The sequence below is a fragment of the Lepidothrix coronata genome, unplaced genomic scaffold (genome assembly GCF_001604755.1).
Source record: "Lepidothrix coronata isolate B3197 unplaced genomic scaffold, Lepidothrix_coronata-1.0 Scaffold68, whole genome shotgun sequence".
NCBI classification, from domain to species: domain Eukaryota; kingdom Metazoa; phylum Chordata; class Aves; order Passeriformes; family Pipridae; genus Lepidothrix; species Lepidothrix coronata.
This window is the reverse complement of record NW_016690248.1, coordinates 4413267-4439264: the sequence shown is the minus strand read 5'-3', so window position 1 is coordinate 4439264 and position 25998 is coordinate 4413267. Positions and strand designations below refer to the sequence as shown.

Sequence of the window (25998 nt, the reverse complement as noted above, 5' to 3'; positions counted from 1 at the left end):
CAGTGATCAGACACATTCTGAGTCTTTTAATCCAAAGAGCACAATGCAAACACGATTTCTGAAGCAAATATTCCCTGCAGGCCACGCAGCAGTGCCATCTCTGCAATGTGTTGGTAACACGAAGCAACTGCAGCAAATGTCTCTTAATTGGGAAGCTTCACAGTATGGCAAAAAAGGAAATGGGATTCTCCTCTTAACGCATCCTAGCTGGCGTTCAGTGTACCTAAGGATGTCTAGATGCTACAAGAATTGCCTTAAAATGCAGATCAAGGTGAAGGAGGAAACTACAGCTACAGCTGGAAAGGGAAGAGTGGAATCCCCCTTTTCTCATCCTGAAAGGGACCACATAAGAGCAGCCCCCTTTGCTGCTAGATGGTTACTCAGGAGTCTCTGACCTCACATTCACCACCTCAACTACAAGTGGAAAACCAGAATTACCTGATCTGCACCAACAACATCAACATCAACATCTTCTGCTGTGCCTCCTGCTTGACCGTCCTCTGAGACATCTTCTGTCTTAATCTCATCTTTGCTGAAAACAAAAAAGATAAACCAAAAAAAAGCTAAGTCTTGAGAAAGCTCATAACAGAGGCTGTACATTGCACAAGTGCATTTAAGGCAGATACTTCTGCTGCTGATATCCATGTAAGGTAGCCTAAAGTTACTGGCCCAGAATTTCCCAGGTATGAAACAGGTTATGCTCTAAGGAATTTCCAATAAAGCATTTCAGAAAAAAAAAACTTGATTTAAACAGGGGCTACCTTCATGTTAAATAAATTTTTGTTCTATTTTACTTGTATTCACCAGGTCCATCTAACAAGTGTCCCTGAAAACCTGGAAAAGTATGCATCTTTCTGAGATTTATATCTCCCCTTTTAACCTACCAATATAGGAAATGGCACCTAACACCTCAATAAATTACTTGTATGAAAGGGAACTATTGCAACTGAGCTCTTTGATTGCTTTACAGAGCTCAGAAGTAGACTCCAGACTCCCTATTTCTGCAACACTTCTCATATCCAAGTTCCATGGGGTTTCACTTAGGCATGTGTGCCTGCTGCACACAGAGACTTCTCTAAAAGGAAGCCACCAGTTATGCAATAGTTAATAGCAAATCTGCAGAGACGAGAATCCTCTTTCATTTCCAGAGATGCAGAACACACTTATCATCTGGCTGCAGCAAACAGCCAGGGAGTAACCAACACCACAGCCCCTCTAATCAGGACAAGAGAAGAGGCACAGGGGACTTTCCTCCTTCCTTGTCTTTTTCTCTGTACACTCGATATTAGTCCAAGAAGGCATGGAAGCCCATGTGACAGTGGCAGGCTAAAGCAGCAAATGTAGATATTGGACTAAGGAAACACGTCCTCAGGACAGTGCCCATAAGAAAGACAGGAGGGGCACACATCCTTTGCCCATAAGTATTATAAAAAAACAGAAGCAGAGGTGGATAGATAGACCCCAACTGTCAATACCAGGACAAGTGAAGGAGCTTGTAAGACATAAAACTCTCACCAGTATCTTCTGCGTAGCCCTCCTGGACAAAGGAATGGCAAACGTTCCTGCAAGCACATCTCTCGAGATTTCAGCCTCTTTCTGTTTTTTCCTGCTGCAGAGGGAAGCTGGGAAGTGCACTGCTGTTCTGGGGCTTTGCTTGCTACTTCAGTCTGGCTGGTTTCAGGCAAAGACCCTGGAACAGACAGCAAACAGAACTGCTCTTCAGCATCACCCTCAGAGGTCTTGAGATGGACATTTCCAGTGTGTTCCCCACAGCAGTGAAACAATGGGGCCAAGCTCAAAAGGAGATCTGGAGCAAAGCATTCATTTATTGAAGGAGACAGCTAAAAGCCACTTAAAAGAAAATCCATTTAATTTGCCCACTGGTCATTTTTGCAATCTAGATTTATGAACTTGGCCCTGGTCCATAACCGCTATCAGTACTGCTGAGTCTATATAACCCTCAAGAAAAGAGGACCTCTGGGGACACAAGGGAACAAGCTCTCTGAAGGCAAGCCACTGAGAAGAAAATTTATACGGATGAGAAAGAAACTAAGGGACACTGGAAAAATTTCCTTTCCTCCACATATGACTGCACATGTCCATAGCACTTAGCATTGTTATTAGCAATTGCTTTCATATTGGCTTTATTACATTTTAACTAAGTTCCGTCATATCCATGCAGTGAATATTTAATTACAGATTGGAAGTCCATGAATGCTGGTAAAGTTTGGATGCAGCCCACCAAACTATAACTCTTAAAAGCAGGAATATAATCTTACAGGCTCCCTAGAAATTCAACAGAGAGAAAAACCCTAGAAGATGATTTGGCTGAAGTTCATCTGGGCTGAAGATCTCAATCAACTTCTGGAAATGCCTCTCCTGCCTCAATTACCTACAAGGCCTAAACCAACAATGCCCTTAACAATTAAAAGCCATCAACGAAGTCTCAGTAGCACAGACAAATGCCAGATCTCAGTACAGAGCAGAATTCAGATAATCTTGAATTCTGCTCACTCAGAGTTTTCAGCCCAACCTTACTGCTATTGAGTGATGAAGGGGCCTTTAACATCAACAAAGCTGGAGACAAAAACCCCAGTTCGAACTGTAAAGTCCCAATATCCAACTCCCTGTGGTACTGTACTGCTAATGCAAAGCATGAAGTGCATTTTAGCAAATGCAAATTTGGTAAAGCAAAGCAAAATAGCAAGTACAGCAATTTTGACAGACAGACAAAGCAAACACAGCTGATCAAGAACAGGGAAGTTTTCATACCATTAGACAATTTCCTTTTAAAAGAAGTTGTCTTAGATGTGCCCACAGGGGGCCACTCTCCCAAACTGCCGAGGGCAGAGCTCTCCTCATCTTCATTTGCCAATAAAGAGTTTCTGTACCAGACCAAGGGCTGCCATTCATCTCCTCTGCAGGGCAGTGGTTCTTGTATGTACCTCTGTAAGTAAGTGTACCTGGGGAAAAACAAAAGCAAGCATAAGGAAACTCAGTATCTTTCCCTTCAACGTCTGGGGCAGGTATTGCTAGAAAGGCTTTTCCCTTTACTCTCTAAAGGTGCAGACAGAACTGTTGAACAAAGGGCTTCCCCCTTCTCTGAAATATCTATTTAAAATACAAATTCCTTCAAAGCTAAAAGAGTGCTTAAATTTTAGCATTAGAAACAACATTAGATCCACAGAAATTACAAAATTACATCAGCTTATAGAAAGAATTTCCTGTGCAGGGAAAGGCACTGCCAACTGCTGCTGCCAGTAGCAATTTGAATGGAGCAGAATTCTGTGAGGATGCACTCCTACTGCTGGCCTTTTCTGGCTCATGGACTGCATCACAAAGGAGATCCCAGGTGAGAGATGCTCCTTGTGATTCAATAGTACAGGAAACAATAGAGGTCAGGAAATGGGGTATTTACACCATGAGTGCCTATTCTGTCAAAATTAAAAAAAAAAAAAAAATCAGTTAAACCACTTTTCTATAGTATAATCTCAAAAACAATCCAATTCTTTCAGCTTCTCAGTAAAATTCCAAGTGTCTGCAACAAGCAGTTAACAGCTCTGCAGTTATGACAACAGGGGATGTGGGAAACATTGTTTCAAATCCCTGTTCTGTCTGATTCAATCCAGAGACGACTTCGGGCCTTCCTGAATCCCAGGTGAAGCTATCACCTTTTCTGGAGCAAAGAGGCCTTTGTCAGAAATGTCCTGTTTTTCAAAAAGAATGTTTGAAGAAGTCTTTCTGACCCGTTCCTACTTCATAACAATAAGAAAAGAAAGCCAAAGTCTGATTTAGGATTAGAAACTGGATGTTCACCACATTTCAGCTACAGTTCATCACTTTGAAATCAAGCCTAGTGTCACTAAAACAAACCCCACCTTAGCAAATACCAGAAGTGACAGTTCTAATGCCAGCCTGTACAGTATATTATTCTTTTTGTGATTAGGAGAGTGGCCTGGAAAATATCAGACATTTCATTCACTTTGCAAAACAAGAAAACCAGTGCTGAGAGGAGGTCAGGGTAAGCACCGTCTCCAAAACAATTTCTGGCCTTGGGGGGCCCCAGGGATCAAGAAACCCTGGTAATGGAATTTGTTGGTTTCAAACAAGCACATATTGTAACTACAGTTTCAGAGTCTAATCCAACTGCTATCAATGTTAATGGAAAGACTCCTACTGATTCAGGAATCAGGCCCTTCATGCTGCTTGCTATTCAGCAATTCATTTCTTGTGTGCATTTTGTGGTACAGAGCAATTGACAAGTCAGGTATTTTACTGCTACAGCCTAAGCAATTACAGGGGAGAGGGCTGAAGTCCATATACTTTGATGGTGTTGAAATATAGCCCTTTCTAACAAATGCCCATATTCTGTATCTCATCTGTTACAGGTACGTTCACATATGTTAACATACAGACTTGAACATCAATCCTATGATTAATAAGAAAAATGAAAATAACCAGATGTTTATTTCTAAAAGTTCATGTTGACCTAAAACATTCCATTCAATAATTTATGATAGAGATAAACATAAATATTTCTAAGAGGAAATATAATCTCCAGCCCCTGCAAGGCACTTTAGGCTTCCCAGAATAGAAACTGTTATTCTAGAAACATAGTATGAATGTACTTGTGGATAAATTGCAATTTCCCCTCTTGTGATTTTTATTGTTTCCCATTTGTTCCCAGCAGCAGTGGGAAGGTCCAAAGCAGTAAGAACTGAAGTCAAGTGCATTCTCTGCTAGATTCTGTATTTCCCACAAAACTTTTCAATCAATAAACCTACCTGAATGTATGTAACCCATTCAGGAATATACTTCTAGAGCATATCCTCTGATCAAGAGGTTAAATATAGTCTTAGGAACAGAGTTTAGCTAAATCAGGATTTAGCTTTAAATTTGCCCACATCAACAATTAAATATTTTCCACTTGTTGAATTAGAAACTACTCCTTAGAGGTAAATGAAATGACAGTTTTTCAAGTATGGATTAACAGAAAGCTAATTATTGCATGGGTGTCACCACAGATGATGATAGTTCTTTAAAATCCATACAATATGGACACAGTTATACAGAAACTGTACAATCTGGGGCCTGGGGCACTTTCCCTATGAAAACAGGCTGAGAGAGTTGGGGTTGTTTAGCCTGGAGAAGAAAAGGCTTTGGGCACAACTTACAACACCTTCCAGTACCTAAAGGGAGCCTACAAGAGAGCTGGAGAGGGATTTTTTACAGGAGCACATAGAGATAGGACAAGGCTTTTAATGGCTTTACACTGAAAGAGAGTGGGTTTAGATTAGATATTAGGATGAAATTCTTGACTGTGAGGGTGGTAAGGCAGTGGAACAGATTGCTTAGAGAAGTTCTGTAAGTCCCATCCCTGGAAGGGTTCAAGGCCAGGCTGAATAGGGTTTTGAGCAAGCTGGTCTAGCGGAAGGTGTCCCTGCTCATGGCAGGAGGGTTGGGACAAGATATCCTTGACATCCTATGGATTCTGTGAAAACCAGTTTTAGTTGTAGATCTCAAAGATTCTCATCTGAGAAAAATGCAAGAATAGAAAAGGAAGTTACCAATACCCATAGATTATCCCCTTTATGTTTATCAGGGTTTGTAATCAGTATATGTTAGCTATTTTTCTTCTGCATTTTGCATTCTGGGTTCGAATTAATGTTTTCAAATGAACTATCTGTGTAGCTAGCAATTGTTAATAAATTGTGTTATGTGAAGTAACAGGAAAGTAGACATTTTACCAGTCTTGACCCATGTTACATAAAACCTGGTTGATGATCCCCATGAAAGTTATCCTTCAACTTAAGACAAAGTTGAACAGGAGCAACACAGAGCTCAGCAAGATGTGATAGTTGGGTTTTTTCCATTTCTGCTGACTTTCTTTCAAAAGTGAAACTTTCCTTGTCATGTACTGGAGTGATTTGCTCAGAAATTCAAAAAGGCAGATGTGTCTTAATGTTTCATCTTACATTCCCAGGTCTTCAAATATGCTCTCAGGAAAATGGAAATACCTGGGGTTTACAGTATCTATAAATAAAATACTGAAATGCAGAGACCCAGATCCAAAATAAGCAGCACTGAGAAAGGAAGTAATGCTAAAGGTCAAATAGAAGGAAGAATGTTACTTCCTTCTGAAAATTGACTGGAGCTGAGGCAGGTGAAGGGAATAAGAGACATACATCTCTCCATTCAGACATATAATGCCCCATGATGCCAAAATAAGGCTATCATTCTTATTAAATGTAAATATTTAAACCACTGTAAAACACGGGCCCACTGATCAGGGCATATTTGCATGTAAATAAAAAATTCTTGAATTTAAATATCCACATTATGAAGATGTCACACATATATTCCAAATATACACCATGGAATTCACGTAATTGAGGCCTGAAGCTGTGGAATTAGATCATTACAAAATAATGATCCATGCACTGTTTCTTCCTGAAATAACTACTACTACAAAATTCAACAAGTGTCTCTCAAACAGCCTCAGGGACAGAATGATTTCAGAGGTCTCTGAAAAGCCCTTGAGCAAATTCTGCCATACTGAAGCTCAAGTGTCCTGTGTACAGGGATACACAAGTCACAGACTGTGTATGATGGTGTACAAGAACTTAACTTACACTAGTCTTTTGTCTGGCTTTAACAGCTTGTTGGAAAATTCACTGATGATTAACAGAAAGCCCAAGTTAGGAGGCAAGCATTTTCCATCTACTCCAGTAGCTCCTTGAAAAGCAAATTCAATCCCTTCCCTATTGGAAGAAAAAAAATAGAAAAAAAAGAACAGAGTAATAAAACAGTTAAAATAGACAACTAACAAAAGCAATGACCACAGACAACATGATGTTACATGGCACATACTTGTGTATCATGGCTATAGATTCTCTAGATTTCACTTGGTCCCAACCAAATGTTAGTGAAAAGCGACGAGCAAGTTCTTTGATGTTTGTAAAGGAAGCAGAGGAGAAGTCCACACCACTACTGCTGTCTTGGCTTTCTGCATGTGTCTGAAACAGCTGCAAGAGAAGTCTCAGATAAGCAAACACAGGTAATCCAACAGACAAACAGAGCACCAGGAAGACTGAGAGACATGCACAGCAAGCAACAGTTGCCTTACACGGACAGAAGCCTTACAAAAGAGCAGGTTAGTCAATTGTTTCTGAAGTGCATGAATGAACAACAACCACCAACTTGACACAAAGGACACAGGTGAGCTCAACAGACAGGAACAAATCAAAAAATAAAAATAAAAAACAATGTGCATAAACAGAGAACCAATTCCTGAAGATGATGGTTCCACTGACCCCATCTCCTCTTGGGACTTCTGAACTAAGCCCCAGAAGCCTAATTTGCCTGAGAGGCTTTCAGAGTAGCAGAAAGCTACAAAGCAGCAAGTCTGAAAGCAGCATAGTCCAATTTCTGAGAGTGGGTCAAAAGCACATCTTGACCCCAACTAAATAGGCTTTGGGGTTCTTTCCTAACAGAATATGGAAGTAGCTTCTTCTCTTCAACCTATTAACTTTCAAGGTCAAGCAAAGGCCAAAAAGGGCCTGTTGTCTATGTGATATCTAAACACAAAGTCCTGACTATGTCAGCAGAATATATGTAGCCAAATGCTGCTTAGCCTCATCTAAGCTCAGATTTCAAGGGCTAGTTCACAGATCTAAGCCCTGGCAATGGGTGTGAAATAAGCAAAGCTCATGTATCAGTACCCTCTGGGAGGAGCCTGCTCTCTGGATTACAGCACGACTCCAAGCTACAAGCAGCTCTGGCCATGGGCAGAGCAGGAAAAACCAGCTGTTAGAATAGCTAACTGGCTATCAGTCAGAAGCTGCAAGCCACAGCAACTGAGACCCTTCAGAAGAGCTGCAACCCACTTTTCTCCAGAAAAAAATGCTGAAAATACAAGGGGTTGGAGCTGACCAGCCATAGGCACATCCATGGTTCCTCAAATTCAACAGAAACTTAGATAATCCATAAAACACAGCACAATATCCTTAACATTTATTAAGGTTAAAAGAATACTTACCATATCCCAAGAAACACTTCATAATCTCACATCAGTTCTAACATACTTGAAGATTAAAATCATGACCAAAAAAATCAAGCACAAAATTACCTTTTAAAATTGATGTAATGAATTTAAAGGAGTTTTAATTATGACATGCAAAAACAACATACAAACAGAAAGGCAGGAAAGGAAATAATTTCTTTCACTAGGTTTTCTAATGATTATGAATAATTATGGCACGGTAGGTAAAAATCTTCACTATGAATACAGCTGTTAAAAGTGCCCCTAGTAACTTACTTTAATCATAACCTTACCTGCTGCAGACAAAGAATCAGTGTCTTGGCACTCTGCATTTTGTTATTGTGTCTCATCTTGCTTAACAGTTCTTTAATTATGTCTCCAAAATCATTGTAGGTCTAGTAATAGCAACAAAACAAATGAGAATTATCATTACCCTTCTTTAGCACTGGAAGTACACAAAACATGTGACTGTTCATGTGACACAAGAAGTTCACAAAACACTCCCAATATCCGAACACACAAGTTAGAAGATGAAAACTGGACTTTTTACATTATTTCATACGTAAAGCAATGGGATACTCCTTTAAGAGTAATGTGAGGATTAAAGTTTTACTGAAATTATTAAGTATTAATCACAACAAAAGAACAAAGCCTCTTTGGGAGAGAAAAAGAGAGGTTTCTGTATTTAACTAGTGCCTGCCAAGAAAGTAAAGAACAAGATTCACATTCAGGTATTTCCAAAGTTCTGTTAGTTGACTCAGGGAGACTTCCCATTTTGTTCTCGGCCCTCCTGAAACCCAATTCAGAGTAGCTGAAGCTCTACTAATTGTTTAAACCCTGGACTCAGGTGAAATGTAGGCCAACTTCTGTGTGAGTCGTGTGAAGTAACTTGACTGCTTCAGTGTGAGAAGCTCTCCATCTAGAACACTCCCCAACCATACACTGCTTCTTTGCAGTGGTCTCTCTGGAGAATGCGAGGAGCAAACATATTCTTTGCTCAATTTTCAGTTGCTTTGTCTGCAGTGAGGTAACTTTGTGGAGCCAAGGGAAGAGATTTGCCCTACTCCTGCTTGATTTTATAGCCCTTTTATGATTATATACGGATTCTGAGCCATAACACTATTAACACCACATCTTTCACAAACACTGGAGTCACTTTCAAAAAATAAAATGCACTGACAGGGAAAGCAATCTTATCTAAAACATTACCTTCACGTAATACTTATAGATCTCAGCAGCTGCAGTCATCTCTACCACATTATACACTATTAACTTGCAATATGCTGCAAGAAGACTCCGCTTTCTATGCAAGTCATCAAGTTTGCAACTTTCATCCTTTTTCTCTTCCTCTTCTGTCAGGTCTAGGAAAACAAAAGCATTTTTTAGAGCATGACACTTGAACTTGGCCTCAGAACCACAATGAACTAACAATCTGTTTTCAAAACACTCCCAAAAGAAACCAGCCTTCACAATTACAACCTCAACACAGCTTCCAAATGTGTTTGACTTTGTACACAGGCATGCAGTGATAGGACAAGAAGGAATGGCTTTAAACTGAAAGAGGGTAGATTTATTCTTTAGATATAGAAAAAAAATCTTGATTGTCAGGATGGTAAGGCACTGCAATAGATTGACCAGAAACTTCGTGAATGCCCCATCTCTGTTCAAGGCCAGGTTGGATGGGGCTCTGAGCAACCTGGTCTAATGGAAGGTGTCCTGCCCATGCCAGGTGGCCTGTAAGGTCCCTTCCAACCCAAACTAGTCTATGATTCTGTAAAATCTGCCCCACAGCCCCAAAATCAAAATCCACTAATCCTTTATTTTGATGGCTTCAAAGGGTCCACACACTGAGAGAGCCACACTGCAACATTGCCCTCTAATACCATCATCTGTACCACAAAAGTCAGTCTACCAAATACTTTTACATTCTCACCCATCCCTGCATTACTTCAGCCCTTTTCATCCTACAAGTAAATTGGCAGCTATATCCTATGGTTAATCCACAGATCAATGGTACAGATCAATGAATAACAGGTCAGCCATTTTGTCTGTAAAGGGGTCCAACCAGAAAAAAGAAACAAAGCAACCCGCAAAACAACAATGACAAAAAAAGAGGCCAGCCCCTTTTCCTGATACATTCACTGCAGATGACAAATGATAGCAAAAGTGGTAGATTGTTTCTCTGGTGATTAAGATGTCTAACCTTTTCTTTCCTCTTCTTCATCCACAAAAACATGTTCCCGGATAAACAAAAACAGTTTTTCCTGAAGTGACGTGTTAGGAAGATAACCTAGAAGTCCAATTGCTTCTTCCTTATTATTTGAATCCTGATGACTCAAAATCAGCAACCAGTCACAGAGTATCATGAAGACCTGTATCAAGCAAACAAAGCCAAAGAAGGACTGTGTTACTTTTCATGCCAACTCCACCTTTCCTCTCCATCAAACACAGCCTAGCTTCCATCCCACTTCTTCCTTGCAAACTAAAGATTTCTCTTTGCCTCAGCTGTGGTGAAATGCCACAGCTAAGCCCTTTCAAAATGTGTACCTTAGGAGATGCAGTGTATACAAGTATCATGTATGAACACCACCTAAAGATTTTCAAACTTCCATGGGAAAGAAGAAGAGCTCCATTATGTTGGAATATCTTTTTTTTAACCCATGAATCACTGGACAATTTCTACATTTTTTAAGTAATATACATAGCAAGACATTAATAAAGCAATGGTAGCAACCAGTACACTGATCAGTCTAATCAGAAAACACAATGATTATCACTCAAATTCAGGCCTTGATTCTGCAGAGGGACCCATGGAGACACAGATCTATGCTTGACTAAAGCACAAACTTTTAGTATTTAACTAACATAAGTTTAATTTTTCTTTAAAATAAATAGTTAAAGATTGTTTTTTTAAAGAGTTATTTTTCTTTTAAGAGACAAAAACATAGCAAAATCAGTAGAAGGAAATACCAGTATGAAACGAATGGCAGGCACTTAAAAGGAGATCTGAGCATGAATGCTAGTTAAGTGATAGAGAAACACAAACCTTTTCTCTTACATCTTTTTCCTTATGTTGGAGGAAGCACGTGCAAATCTGACTGAAACGTCTCAGCTCCCTTCTTAGTGGAAAAAGAGTCTCCTAAAAACATATTTAGGAAAGGTGAAAGGATCAGCATGCATGGGACTATGATTCAACAGAGAATTACAGAATAAACAATAGTTGCATCTTTCTTCCACTCATATTATTCATTTAAGATAGCACAGTTGATAACATTATGAAAGAAGCTGACATCTCATGGTACAACATCTTACTAGCTATGAACAACTGCATCTGTCACACTTGCTGAAGCCAGTGGTATTCAGCAGGTCACAAACTCTTTGTTTCTCAATCTGTAGGGTGGGCAGCACATATTCCCTTATTCACTTCATCTTATCCTTTTAAAGCAGTGGTAACAATGGAAGTAGAGTCAGGTCTATCCCACCTAATTTTCAGTGTTCATTGCCTTCTGGAGTTGCTTTTCTCCCCCTCTCTATTGACTACAGAGGGAATGGAGTTTAACTTTGGCACTCAGAAACTTCAGACACCTCTGTTTGCTAAGCTGAATTGAGCATGAGAGACTGTTTGCCTAGAGCCACACAAAAGACTTTCTGATCCTCCACCAGGTCCCAGCTGCACTACACTGAGCTTTGAGTTCTCAATGTAAGAGGAATGCCCTTACAAGAGGGCTGGCTTTCATGCTATGCAACTGTACATTTATAAGAAAGGGGATCCATCCCAGGACATGCTGAGGAGAACCAGGGGAGGGGCTATACATTGCCTTAACACTGCTGGGGGAGGAGCGAGGGGGAAGTAACAGTCCTAGAGCTGCTGTTCAGGAAATGGTTGGGTTTTGGGCAACATCCAGACTTGGCCCTGCAGAGTGGGCTGTCACATGGTGCTTCCAATCAAAATCTGCTCCCGTATGAAAGGCCAAATTAAAAAATGTGCTGCCCCATTACCAGTTAAGCTAACTGTGTCTGGAGTGAAAGTCAGAACATACTAGAGCAGTGAGAGATGTGGACATCCACACAGGAATGGAATGGGACAGGAATAGACAGTGAATCAGTCGCCAAATGGGTAATCTCCCAGCTAGCATTTCTCACACAAAACACATGTCCATGTCAGCGTCCTGTCCTGTATATGCACAGGAGCACCAGGGAAGGGGACAGAATGGCAGAAGGAGCAGCACTCAGTGTAGTCAGAAATCACCATGAAGAGCAGTCCCATAGGTACATATTCACAAGTGAACCAATGCATAACAGAGTTTTCCTTTTTGGTGTCTTAAGCTAGACTGTCTTCTGAAATACCTGCCAGAGCTTGGCACTTTATAAAATCAATTACAAAAGTAAATTGTCAGCTGAGGAGAAAAATTACCCCTTTCCTCAACCTTCTGCCAGAAATATGTAAATTAAAAGAAGCAAAAAAAAAAAAAAAAAAAAAAAAAAAGCAACAGGACTTTGTGGAGTTTTCACTGAATATTCTTTGTTGCTTAAAACAAGAAAACAACAAACTGTTTGGCAGTGAAACAAGTTCTTTATCTCCATCAAGCCCCTGGAATTCAATGCACATGTTTTGTAGTAAAAAAAGAGGTAAACCATTGTTCACTTATTCTCCTGCGGACTGAAAAAGCATAAACACAATTTGGTTTCCTCAAGAAAACACACAAATTATCTTCTTATAAAGCCTGTTTTTTTCTGGCAATCTGAGAACAGGAAAAGTAACTTAAACTTCCAGAAGCACAACACTGGGTTTCAAAGTTAGGTGAGCAGCCAACCTTGGTAGAATTTTCTGAAACTGCAGATAGCTGCCACAGGAGAGAAAAATAAGTGCACTGGAGAGCTGGCAGGATAATCTGAAAATAAAAACACATGTCCTTTATTTACATGAAAGGCTCAACAGCAAAATGTTTAGGACTAAACAAAGCATTCAACCCTGACATTCTGCATGCTGCTTGCACAACCATTTCTCAACTGTACTTAGTCCCTTAAAATTAACATAATAGGTTTACATACAAGCAAACACTGCCCCCTGAGACACTTCATTACTAAGGTGCTGCTTCTTCAGAACTTCTTTGACATCTTGATGAGTTCAAGGAAAGTAACCCACGTACCAAAAGTGTGTTCACAGAGGTTAACTTCAGCTTAGCTTCTCATGATTTCTCTGCAGTCTTTGATGAAAGGCAGGACTACTCCAGAGAGCAATTCTGAGCAAAGCCAAATCTTGGTGCTCCAATGCTCCATCTAAAGGAATCCACCCTACCTACTGGCTGCAGGCTCTCTCTACTCAACTAAATTTCACCTTTTCCCAAAAAACCCTTCCATTTCTCTCCTGAAAACAGGGAGAGAACTCCTAGAGTATTTCACCTTGTAATCCTAGAATAAAGAACTCCATCTTGGCACAGACAACGCTTGAGTTGAGGCAATCAGACAACCAAAAGGCTGCCATTGAGACAATTGGTAATTACAAACCACTACACCAAGAGTCAACATGTAAGCAACAGGTCCAAAGTATTCCAATTTCTGGTTACATGCAATCTAAAAAGGGGTCCTCACAGTCCCAACAATTCCATATGTACTGAAAATGAAACAGTGCAATCATTAGAAATACTGAACATGACAAAAGATCAATCCAGATGCCAGATGATTATCACAGTTCTGGACAATCTTCAAAATAAATTAATATAAAGGCATGAATTTACAGATCACAATAATGTTATACCAAAGACAGCCTCAGTGTCCAGGATTGAGAAATGGAAACAGTATCTTCCTGCCTCATAGGACATTGATATATAAGATTATTTAATATTTTCTAATTTTTTGTGCTTTCATCAAGAAAAACCTCTTTCATTGTTAAATATTAACAACTCACCAGAACAGGCAAACTCCCATGTTCCATTTCAAACACCAGGAACCTTAAAGTCTTGTCATACAGATTCCATTTGGTGAGATCATGGGCACTGTAAGTGAAAAACTAATTATAATGATACACTAAGCAAGAAATGGAGTCTTGCCTGACCAAACAGGTTAAATGTATCCTATTTTCGACTTCAGATGATGTAGAATAATAACATTAAACAACTAAATATTAAATATAAGGGTGGAAAAGTATGTTTTCATGATCTAACACCGCAACCTTGAGTATTCACACTCAACATTAGACTTCTCTTTGCAGAAACAGAGCGTTTCATTCCTATGCAAAAAAACCTATTAAACCCAAAAAGCAATTCTCAGTTTGCATGTGTAAGGTCAACATTTTAAGTATATGGGAATGTAAATTGTGTAAATAAACATCTCACTTATGAAAAGCTGCTACTCTTCTCAAAGCAGAGTTCATCCAGGAAATTGCTCCTGCATCCATACAAAATTCTCCTTCCTAAATCATGAAAGTTTGGGAAAGACAAAGCAATTAGCCAGAGAAAGGAAAGGGCACTACTATGTTCTCTTCCCAACCAACCCACAAGCTTGAATCACTCTCCTCCAGCCCTCCCATGTACCTTCACCTTTAACCACCTTACTCATGTCTTCCTCTACAGTAAAAACAAAACAATATAACCGCACAGAAATTTTCTATAAGGAAACATCTCTGTCATTAATAACCCCATGGAAGCCTCCCTAGACTGCAGTATTGCTAACACAGAGTAAAAACTAGCAATTAGGTTAACATGGTCCTTCACACAGTTATTAAGGATCTCTAGAAAGCTAACTGTTCACATGGTGCTGACCTTCCTTGCTTCCAGCTGCTAGATCACATTCAAAGATAGCTAAAAATATATGAAATACTTTCCCATGGATGCAATTGCTGTAGTTTCCACAAGTATACTATGTGATTCTGGGGGACGATATATACAACCAGGAATTAGAAGGGAGGGGTTCCAGGAGAAAAATCTCTTTATTTAGATATGGATCACGCTACGGGGGAGTTGAAGAATCCCTGGTCTAGCACTTATCTTGTTTCTCATAAGTACACATTCTACCACATTGACATAGATCTCTATTTAAGGCCAATAAAATTAATCCAATCTGAGGTTAGGGGATTTTTTGGCTTGACACATTTTACAATATCCCAGTGTCCAATAAAAACCTGCCAGTGTTAACTCTCATACCATGGCATGACACCTGTTCATGACGGCACAGTTGATCAGATCAGCTGCAGGCTTCTGTTGTTCAGTTCAGCCAGCAAGCTATTCATATCACCACCAGCTGTTTCTGCTTTTTAGACCTAATGAAAAACTTTGAGGGAGACTCTGCAATCCTCCTTCAAGGGGAAAGTCATTATTTCAAAGACCCCCAAAGCTATGAAATCTGCACTACAGACTGCTGTTTACTTTTTGTTCCCCCATACAGCCAAAGTGACAGTACAAAGGGCATCTTGTGTACAGTCAAATATATAGAAGTACAGAAACACACCCTTTTGGGAACAGTCTCATCACTATAGATACACAGCACTTAGTAGCTGATCTTGCCATAGTTTCTTTGGCACAGTATTAGAGTAATTATAAAGCAACTATAGAGCTTAGGTCCAGAATATTTGGTCTGGAACTTATTTTGTTTCTCCTAAGTACACATTATCCCACACTGACACAGATCAACAAAATAGTTCCAATCTGAGGTTAGGGGATTTTTTGGCTTGACACAATTTACAATATCAGTGTCCAATAAAAGCTTACCAAAAGACATAAAATGCCCTGTTCCTGGTGTGGACTACTTTGTTTATAACTTTCCTCACTCTATTCCCGCAAAAATATATCTGCTTCATTAAAATATGAACAACCAATCTTTCCAGAGGTGCAAACCCATCTTTCAAAGTTCTGCTCCCTTCAAGCAGAAATAGCAGGCAGAGAACAGTTCCGTAACCCCCTTTATTTTTTTGTCTCCCTTTTTTTTTTTTTCATAATGAAACAGTCTGGTTACCTCCACAGTGAGTCACACTCACCTTTTGCCAGAAGCCATCTAGTAGCTGGTTAAGCTGTTCCATCAACTCATCTATCAGTTGAGTTCGAGCACAATCCACCTGGCTATAAATGCCAATTTCTTCACTGCAGAGGATATAATAAGTCCTGGAGGAAGCCTCGAGGACAGACATGTCAGAGTGTTTGGCCACAATGTCTTTTACCTCTCTCAGCAAAGCATCCAAATGCTGCAGGTAATAAAAGGGTATTGTAGGTAAATTGTACAGAAATCCACTTATGCTTTAAATCATTTCACTAAGCCCATATATCCCTGTAGGTCATATAACCAAGATGCAGTCTTATAACCAAATGCCAGTCTAAGGAGCAGAGGGGCAGGATTAGAGGATACAACTTTTTTTTTCTGTGTTTATAGTTCTTTTTCATTATTATGTCTCTAGATCTTCCTAAAGAATGAAGCAACTGCTTTATATGCTACTTCAGCAATATGTGTTTAACACTACATGAAGAAAAAGGGCAGGGAATAAAGTATGCCTTTCCAAAGAACAGGTGTGTCTCCAAACAATGAAAGTTGTCTCCCTTAGCAGTGGAGGATGGAGAATGTTTCGGATCATGTCAGCAACTGGGGTCTTCACTCCCAGGGAGAGGAGGTAACTTCTGCTGTTCTGCTGACTCTCTCTCTTCCAGCTAACAGTTCGTGCTGAAATTAACCTAGGCGTGTTTGCCTAACATTACCTCCCTGTAAACATTCCTGTTTAAGAATACATTAAGCTATTTCAAAGATTTCATCTATCCATTTCTGACCATGCCTTTCCCATCAGCAGATATACTATCTCCATTCTTATCTTTCAGTTACTGTCATCCCCCAGCAGCTGGGAGTCAGCCTTCAAGGAGAATGAAATCTATTCTATAGTAAACTCCTGGGAGACACCAACTTAGACACACAGCATAACCCACCCTCTCTCCACCCAGCAATGAAAAAACCCAGTGCCGGGCCTACCACACGAAACCACAAACCACCACCCACCAGAGCCAGTCACAGCATATCAGAACTGACAAGCACCATGGCTTTTCTTTGACAGCCTCAAATAAAAAACTAAAGCCTGAATAAGAACATTTCCCCTATGGTATGAGACATTTCTTTGTATTTCAACCATCTCCTACTTGTTCCGAATCCCACTAAACTCTCGACATTGCCACATAAATTTAGCACATTCCACGTGAACCAATTACCCCAATTGCTATTCACCTTCTCTTGATGTCCTGTACTGTAAACATCTAAATCATAATACTGAGGAATCTGCAGAAGATTTGCCACTTTTTGTGCATCTGTTGAATACTGCAGAGAAAAAAACAGGATATGAGTATACTGCAGGAATTTTAATGAAATATTTAACATGCATTCACAGAGCAGCTGTTAGTTACCTTTGCCAAGAGCTGAGGAAGCACCATAATAAAGTGTTCAGTAATTTTGGTACAATCTTCCAATTGTATTTTCTTCTCTTTTACTGACAGAATCTGCAAATAAACCATTTTGTTTCAATTACAAAATCTCTGAGATTTGAGTAGAATTTTACATTTAACCCAAGGTTAACTCATATGGCATTGTCTCAAGAATATCAAGCTAAGATAAAGATACTTTTCCATGGAGAAAACCAGATGCTTTATTTTTTTTTGTTTGTTAACCTTAAAATAGATGCAAATCGTTGTACAGCTATATCTCATGGATAAAATGCTCATCATTTGTCAATAACAAGCTTCAAGTGGCTTTCCTCTAATGCTCATATCCTTCAACATCCACTTCTAATAAGATCTAGAGGTCAAAAGACACTGCGTCATTTCACAAAAATACACCATTTTATTTCCTAAGATGCATCTCCAACTAGGAACATGCTATCTGGCAAAGATCATAAGGCAAAGAGAGTGTGATTACAGGAGAATAAATAAGACTAAGATGCACTGACTTTTTTGGCTGCACCTCTGCCCACTGGAGGATGACCTTCAGCTGCTTCTCTAACCGTTGCAAGGATAATTTCAATGAGAGCACTTTCCTCGGCATCGCTCAGTGCTGTAAGTAAATCAGTCTCAGCATCACAGAAAATAAAAATTAAGATGAAGCAGCAGCCTACTCATTTATCTGAGCAATTGTTTCTAAACTAACATTACATAAATACAGAATACTGAATAAAACAAATGTGTTGAGATAAATATTACATTGGCAATGCATTGAGTTGCATCTGCTTTTGTGACACCTGGGGGCCACAATTTGGGATCAAATGGTACAGCAATATGAAATGATCCTAAACTAGCTAAGGCAAGGTTCAAAAAACAGTATGGAGAGATTCATTCAGAAACAACAAAGCTCTCTGCTTACCCACCTTCTCCATCTTCTTCAGCATTTTTTAATAGAAGAGTTGTCATGCACTCCCAGTCCTTCAGAAATTTGCCTGCCCAGTCCCATAAGCTGTCTATAAGGTATGCAACGTGTTTGTGTAGCTAGGGATTAAAAACATAAGCTTACAGAAGTAAACACATCAACAAAAGAAATACAGTTTCATATGTTCCTCTCCCTTTTTCCAATGACAAAGCTTTGTCATTCACACATATATTCACACAGACTATTCTAACATATTTTGTTTGAGGTTAATCAATATTTAAACATGTCTTCAATCTGATACAAAGAAGGAAAGTGGGGGAAAAAAAGCAGGAAAAGCGGGAAAAAATATTTTCTCTTTCTAGGATACCTTTTAAGTAATCTCCTTAAAACTAGTTTCTGTATTGCTCTTATATTGCTGATCATAATACCTAAAAACCAAGTCATAGGACTAGAAACGAGTTATCGATTAAATTCTTTGCAGAAAAATTCAAAACTGCTATGCCCGAGACACTTTGGCCAGACACAGGCCTGCACCACTGCAAAAGGTAAATAGTGAAATACAGCACATAAGTTGATAATGGAGCATGAAGTCATGGTACAATAAGGCATACACACCTGCAGAAAGACATGGACATAGATCAAAAAACCCTCACTCAGTGGCATTGGTCTTTCAGATTGTTTTCAGAAACTGCTTCAGCACTGATTCTCTCCATTAGCATAGTTGTAAATTAGTTTTAATACAGAACAGAAATGTCTTAATTAAAAACTTAACCTAGAGAGAAAAAACATTCCAAACACCAAACATTTCAGAGCTCACCACCAGAAATTGCTTTCAAAAGGAAGCCAATACTTAATTTAATATGCAATGCTGGATTTCAAATGCTTACTGCAGGGTCTATTCTCCTCACCTCACTCTCCAGGAAAAAGTGTATTAATCTTTTCAACTGGTCAGTACTTGCCCCAAACTCTCTTCCTCCTTTGGGCTGAACTTCACCTCCCTCAGAAATAAGCAGCCTGCCAACAGAAAAGGAGGTCAGTCCAGTTCTGCCACACTCTCCTTATACTCATTTGGCAATGTAACACTAATTCTGTCAAGATCCCACAAACTGTATTCCTCCTAAGTGTCTACTTATTTACCCCAAATAATATTAGACTTTTTTACCAGATGAAAGGAAAAGAGAGTAGATAGTTTTCCATTATGAGAGATCTGCTATCCTTGTGGATGCAGAGACTATTTCTGATAATTTCACAGGTACCCTGCCAACTTTCTGGACAATAGATGCAGATTCCACAGAACTGATCATATAACAAGGTAGGCATTTGCTCATGCTTGAAAAGGGGTTTGCTCCAGGTCAAATTTAAACCTTAGCAACAGAGATGAGATATTACTATACAGCCATTATTCACATCACAGTACATCTTGGAACTGCACCTTCTTAAAGAAAGCACAGTATCTTGTATTTATTCCACTATATTCATAAATATAGTGGAAAATCTGTTCTTCCTTTTCTGTCTGCAGTATGAAGCACAGTATGACACTTCAATTTCCATTTCCCCCTTTCTCCACAATGGCTGTGACTGTGCTGCTCGTGAAAAGTGCTAATCCCAAAATAACTACAGGAAAGCCAACCCCCCAGATTACTGCAAGGCCCAAAAGTCTTGGATTTAAGAGCTGGACCACATTATTAAACATCAGTAAAAGCTTATACTTTCAGGAAGTGTTTCTGCTGGTATAATTTATGCCAACTAAGTAACCTAAGTTAAAATATGCAGACATTGAGGAGATTTTGTGCAAACCAAGAAGTAGGGGCAGTGGGGGTGGAAAGCATAAGCATTTACACTAACACTTTAAACAGTATGACCAGGGGAAAGGAGAGTGTCACTAACATCTCTAGGACACTAGAATGAACATTTCTATACTGGTAGAAGTGCTGGAGAGAAGAACTGGGCAAACAAACGCAAGGATGAGGTTTACAGGGTCAAGGTGACCAAACTGCACTGGCCAGCTGAGAAGTAAAGTTATTAGGGCAAATCACTTTGATGATAAAAAGCAGCAGAGTTCTGAGATGAAAAACACCTGATTTATGAGAGAATATTAGGACCAACACAAAAGACTAAGTCTAGCAGATGTGAGAGCAGACTTGTCAAAACAGAAATTTATCTCCATTTGTCTTTCTGCTGGACTTGGCTCCACAAACTCAAGAATGTCAACAATTCAGCTAGACAGGAAAAGCCAACTAGGAGGGGATTGTGCATGTGTGGAAACACAATTATTATTTCTGAATTTTTCCCCACAAAATTCTTGCCATAATATTTTTTTTAAATCCTTTTTGTAAGGCAAAATTATTTCTCTCAGCTGTAGAGTCAGAATATTTATCTCTTCTCTTTTAGCTCACCAACTCCATTCATTTCATGCAACCATTGTTGCCCATTTATAAGAGTTACTCCTGGGGAAGATAAACCCTGTACTTCATTAAACTGACAGAAAATTGGGAGGGCTTTTTAATCTGCTGCCTCTCTCATTATTCAAAGTATAAGGCAACTTCCAAAGGGAGGAGGCCATTTTTGTGATTAATCACCAAAGCTGTGGAAAACCACAGATATCAGGTGACAGATTAGTTTGTAAGAAGCAAAGCAACAAGAAAAGAAAGTGGAAAGAAAGAGGGCATGCTCTCAACATAGTATGGCATTTGTGGATCAGTTAGTAGTTTCATATTCTCCATGTTAGTCTTGCTGCTTTTCTCATGCTATTGTGCCAGGGCTGTGCACGGAAACATGCAATTACCCCCAGACAGCTTTTTTCTTCTGATTCAGCACTTTCAGCAGTAAAATGAATGCTTAATGTCCCCCTTAAATAAATCCACCTTAATTCCGAAACAAATGAGAACATGCAAGAAGTAGGCAGGCAGAGATACCTTTTATAAAGGAATTCCCCAGCTGCTACTGCAAGTGGACGGTGTGTGGTATAAACAAACTGGTATAACATTTCACAGTCTTCAGCTGATAACACATTCTCACAGTTCCTAGGCAAAAATAACAACGGAAGTTATAGTTCAGGTTTATCTGCAAAGAATAGTATGAATGCTACGTCCAGCTTTTACTAGACCTGATTGTCCATAGCCATGTCACTTGTTTACAATGCTACGTTTTTGAAGGGCATTTCTAAAAATGCTCTCAAACAAAATTGGCAGCTTTCTTTTACTCACTGTGTATAGAAAGAGAGGTCTGTGCAAGCCATGACAAATCAGGCCCACTGCATGGACAGGAACATCAATTTAAAGCATAATTACAGTTGATCAGGGGTCACAGTAAAAAGAGCAATAGTAATAAAACAGGAAAATCATGCCTTTGTGCTCAGATGTTCACCATAGAAAATAAGAAAAAATACAAAGCCTTCATTTAGCAGTACAAATTATTTTTAAATTATTATTACAGTATTTTAAAACCTATATTCTATTACATTAGGCTTGTACAGAGACACATGTAAAAAAAATCAAAACATTCTTGAGAGCATGCTTATGACTGTGACCTCTCTGCACAAACACAAACACTCAAATGTCACAAATTCTTTCATTCAGCTACACATCTTGAGAACACTACGTGCCAACTAGTAAACCTAGAACACTCTATGAGGTAGAAAAGGTATTAATTTCAAACTTTTACAAAAAAAGAAACTGAAGCATCAAGGCTGAATAACCTGACAAAGAGATACCAGAGGAGTGAAGCCCAAAGCAAGGATTACAGTTTCAAAGTATCTGCTTCTTACAGCCACAGTAATGTCATTGGATTAAGCTACTTCAGAGAATGAAACAGCAACATGAGATCCTTACACTTACTACACCCAGGTGAGAGGAAAGGGGTTTTATTTACCACTGCATTCAATTCTCAAGTAGTAACAGTTCAAAACCAACTCCACCTGTGGTCCAATACCCCCCTTTACAACTGAAGATTCATGCTCTTCATTTGCTAGGACTGATGTCTAAAAACAATCAGCAGTCCTTCCTACACTCTCCCATTTGTCTTCAACCCATTACATCCCTTAGTATCCTTACAAGTCATAAAGTCCCAAAACATCCTTCAACCTGACTGAAAAAAACTGAGCTCACATTAGGTGAGAGTATCACTGGAGCACCCATTAAAAAGGTCTTCAAATAAAAGTGCTAATGGTATGTCTCCAGAACTGACGGATCAATATTACAGGATAATGCTTGCCCTCAACCAAAAAGAAAAGCTCCCTTATGTACTTCAGGCAGGTTTTGGTGGACTCCTTGAACATGAAATTCCCTTCAGCATATATTTGCAGTAATAGGACATATAGAAAGTGCTCTGAGTACACATTTCATGAAATCACATAAAGGAAAATATTTATGCTACTCATTCAACCATCTACAAAACTGGGGAAATGAGTAAAAAATGTGTTTATTAATGTTAAACAGTAAGAAATTGAAAGAGGTAAAATGGTGCATTAGAATATATGAATAAACATTGGTGTGTCCTGTGAACCTATGAATGATCAAATGTATTAAACTTCTACAAGTTTAACAAGTGAGAGTAAAACAAAGAATGACAACAAAGAGCACTTACAGGAATAAAAATACATTATATATCAAGTCTTTATATTAGAAGACTATGGGGAATTTACAGAAATAAACCAGCAGTCTGACAACATTTCTTTCGTTCTTTTCAATGTCAATCTATTATTTAATTCTTTTAAACCACTGATTTCCATGAGGATGTCTTTGCCATTTTCTCTCAATATTTTTTTTTTAAAAACTGTGGATAGCTTGGAAAAGAAGAAATTTCTATACAAATATACTGCGATCTAGATTGAGCCAACACAGAATCACAGAACAGCTGAGGATGGACAGCACCTCTACAGATCACCTAGTCCAACGCCCTGCTCAGAAGAGGATCAGCCAGAGCAAGTTGATGAGGGTTGTATCCAATCAGGTTTTGAATATCTATGAAGTCAGAGACTCCATATCTCTGGCAACTTGATTCAATATTGGACCACTGCCACAATGAAAAACTTCTTCCCTATGCTTAAATGGAATTTCCTGTATGAACATGCCAGACAAATGTACACATTTTTTATATTTGAATTTTTATATTCTTTATATTTCAGGTTTTCTCTTCTTAGCACATTTATGGAAACAGTGAATGCAATACTTGAATGTCTCTATTTTAAAAGAATTCTTTGCTTAAATTGTTCAGATAGCTCAAAGAGTTCAGCAATGTGCCTGCCACCTCTCTAGGTAGAAATTGAGGACTCTGCCTTTACAGTACTAATGTAACTGCCTTTCCACAGAAATTTTCTATCCTTAGGAAAGGACCTGGCAGTCCTGGTGGACACCAAGTTGAACATGAGCCACCAATGCGCTCTTGATGAAAAGCAGGTGAATGGTATCCTAGCCTGCATTAAGAGTGTTACCAGCAGGTCTGGGGACATGATCCTTACCCTCAGCACTGGTGAGGCCACACCTGGAGTGCCAGGTTCAGTGCTGGGCTCCCCAGTAAAAGAGACATACTGAAGAGAGACTAATGAAGGGCCACAAAGATGATCGAGGGATTGGAGCATCTCTCCTATGAGGAAAGGCTGAGGGACCTGAGACTGTTTAGGTTTCAAAAAAGAAGGCTCAGGTGGATTTTATCAATATGTGTAAATATCTGATGGAGGGAGTAAAGAAGATGGAGCCAGGCTCTGCTCAGTGATGCCCAGGAGCAGAAGCAACAGGCAAAAACTGAAACACAGGAGGCTCCCTCCGAACATCAGGAAACATGTTTCTATTGTGAAGGTGACAGAGCACTGTCACAGGCTGCCCAGGGAGGTTGTGGAGTCATCACTGTCAGAGATACTCAAAAGCCATCTGGATGTAGCCATGAGCAATATGCTCCTGGTGGCCTGCTTGAGTAGGAGTTTGGACCAGATGACCCTTCTAACTTCAGCCATTCTGTGACTTCTGAAATCCCAACCTCCTTGGTTTTGACTTTGTCTTCTAAGAGGTTAGGAATTTGTCCCATTTACATTAATCTACAGTAGTGTTATTTCCTCAAGACACATGTAGGTCAAATGCAATAGTTCTGGCTGCAAAGGAAGCAATCCCTAATGGAACAGAAGCAAAGGTGGGGAGAAGAATCCATTTTCTTTGCAGCACTGACTGACAGACACTCATGACACCACTTGAGCACCTTTTCTCTTTTTGTTTCTTGAATGGGAAGGAATACCTGTGTGTACTACTACTTTTCACATACTGTTCAATCACTACTCTCTGTGATACAATGAGGTTTATATTCATAACTTCCATACAAATGAGTGCTTAGGCATTTTACTAGTCTCTGGAAGTAGCGGCACTCGACTACATCTGCCACCACCCGCACTAATGCTACCACAGTAAATGAGTGCCTTTCTTTCTTACATACATAAGCTGTTCAAAGAATACTTCAAATATAGCAATAACACTGCTGCAAATTTACAGCCCTCAGAAGGCCAAGCAGCATATAAAGGTTAAGCCAGAAGTTCCTGCAAGTGTTTAGGTGCCTAAAAATAAACAGGCATGGCCTTCCACATACCAATGTCATGACATACCATTTTCTCTGCACTTCAGCATGAACATGTCACAAAGAAGAAGTTGGGATACTCAGCCTGCTTTTGTTCTGCATATGGCACAAGCTGAAAGATTTCATATCTGCTGCTTTTTGTTTCATTTTGCAAGAGGCATGACTGCTGGAGTTTCCTGACTTGGGCAGCACTGTTGCTTCTATCAAGAAAAACCATTAAAATCACAACAGTAAAATAAAAACACACCTGATGCGCTTTTCAGAGTTTTGCCACCCTACTCTTTGTTTTTAAAAGCTGTGCAGGGAAAGATCTGGTACACATTATGGGGACACTGGCAATCCCAGGTATAGCATCTCAATCACAAAAGAATCAGTTCATTTTGCATTTAAAATTAAGTCAAGTTAAATATCCAAATCTGACAATACATTGTAAAAACAGTATTTGTGCACCGAGCACTATCATCCAAAAATACATGTTGAAGCTGTTCTAATGTCTGTAACAAAATTTTAAGCAGAAAAATTGGCTGATTTGTTCTGTTATCTCATTCTCACTCCCCTGCTGTCATTGCAGGTATTTCAGGACACACTTTGGTGATCAGCAAAGTGATAACATGGCTGCTACTACAATATAACAGTAGCCCTTTCCCATCACTTTACAATAGGATTAGCCTGTTGCAATATACTGTGATTATGCTGTGACAGACCGATGTGTTTTGCATTTAAAACTCAGTTTAATTTCTAGTTACATTTAACTAATGTAATACAAAGTCATTTTCCCCTATGCTATTTACATATTCAAGCTAATTGTAGATTTGTGCTCCTACCCGTACCACTTGTAACCTTCCCCCATACATCTACCTAATTACTTTTGCTGCTCTTCTCCAAAATCCCTCTACTCTTTTAGGTAATTAAGCACACAAAAATTAACAGAATTGTCTAGCAGTAGACACACTAATCTAATTTGCCTCCTAAAAGGCAATGTTTTCAGTAACATTCCATGGTCTCTCACTGTCACTCATATTTTCTCCCTCTTTATTTCCTTTCTAGTTCTATTCCCTGTCAGATTCTTTGCAACA

General features: G+C 39.3%; 1 protein-coding gene across 2 annotated transcripts in view; it reads right to left on the bottom strand.

Annotated features, from left to right (window-relative positions):
• LOC108499011 (cohesin subunit SA-2-like) overlaps positions 1 to 25998 on the bottom strand; it is a 59137-nt gene that overhangs the window by 3513 nt on the left and 29626 nt on the right. For both annotated transcript variants that reach the window (XM_017818385.1, XM_017818386.1), the window contains 19 exons: positions 21280 to 21387; positions 19273 to 19378; positions 18366 to 18483; positions 17952 to 18055; positions 17413 to 17505; positions 17237 to 17326; positions 16014 to 16217; positions 14377 to 14453; positions 13950 to 14037; positions 12856 to 12933; positions 11088 to 11180; positions 10245 to 10413; positions 9251 to 9402; positions 8335 to 8436; positions 6871 to 7025; positions 6633 to 6761; positions 2773 to 2963; positions 1516 to 1690; positions 439 to 532 (listed from right to left, as the gene is read on the bottom strand). In XM_017818385.1, the coding sequence (XP_017673874.1) occupies positions 439 to 532; positions 1516 to 1690; positions 2773 to 2963; positions 6633 to 6761; positions 6871 to 7025; positions 8335 to 8436; positions 9251 to 9402; positions 10245 to 10413; positions 11088 to 11180; positions 12856 to 12933; positions 13950 to 14037; positions 14377 to 14453; positions 16014 to 16217; positions 17237 to 17326; positions 17413 to 17505; positions 17952 to 18055; positions 18366 to 18483; positions 19273 to 19378; positions 21280 to 21387 (2326 nt within the window). The remainder of the gene's footprint in view (positions 1 to 438; positions 533 to 1515; positions 1691 to 2772; positions 2964 to 6632; positions 6762 to 6870; positions 7026 to 8334; positions 8437 to 9250; positions 9403 to 10244; positions 10414 to 11087; positions 11181 to 12855; positions 12934 to 13949; positions 14038 to 14376; positions 14454 to 16013; positions 16218 to 17236; positions 17327 to 17412; positions 17506 to 17951; positions 18056 to 18365; positions 18484 to 19272; positions 19379 to 21279; positions 21388 to 25998) is intronic.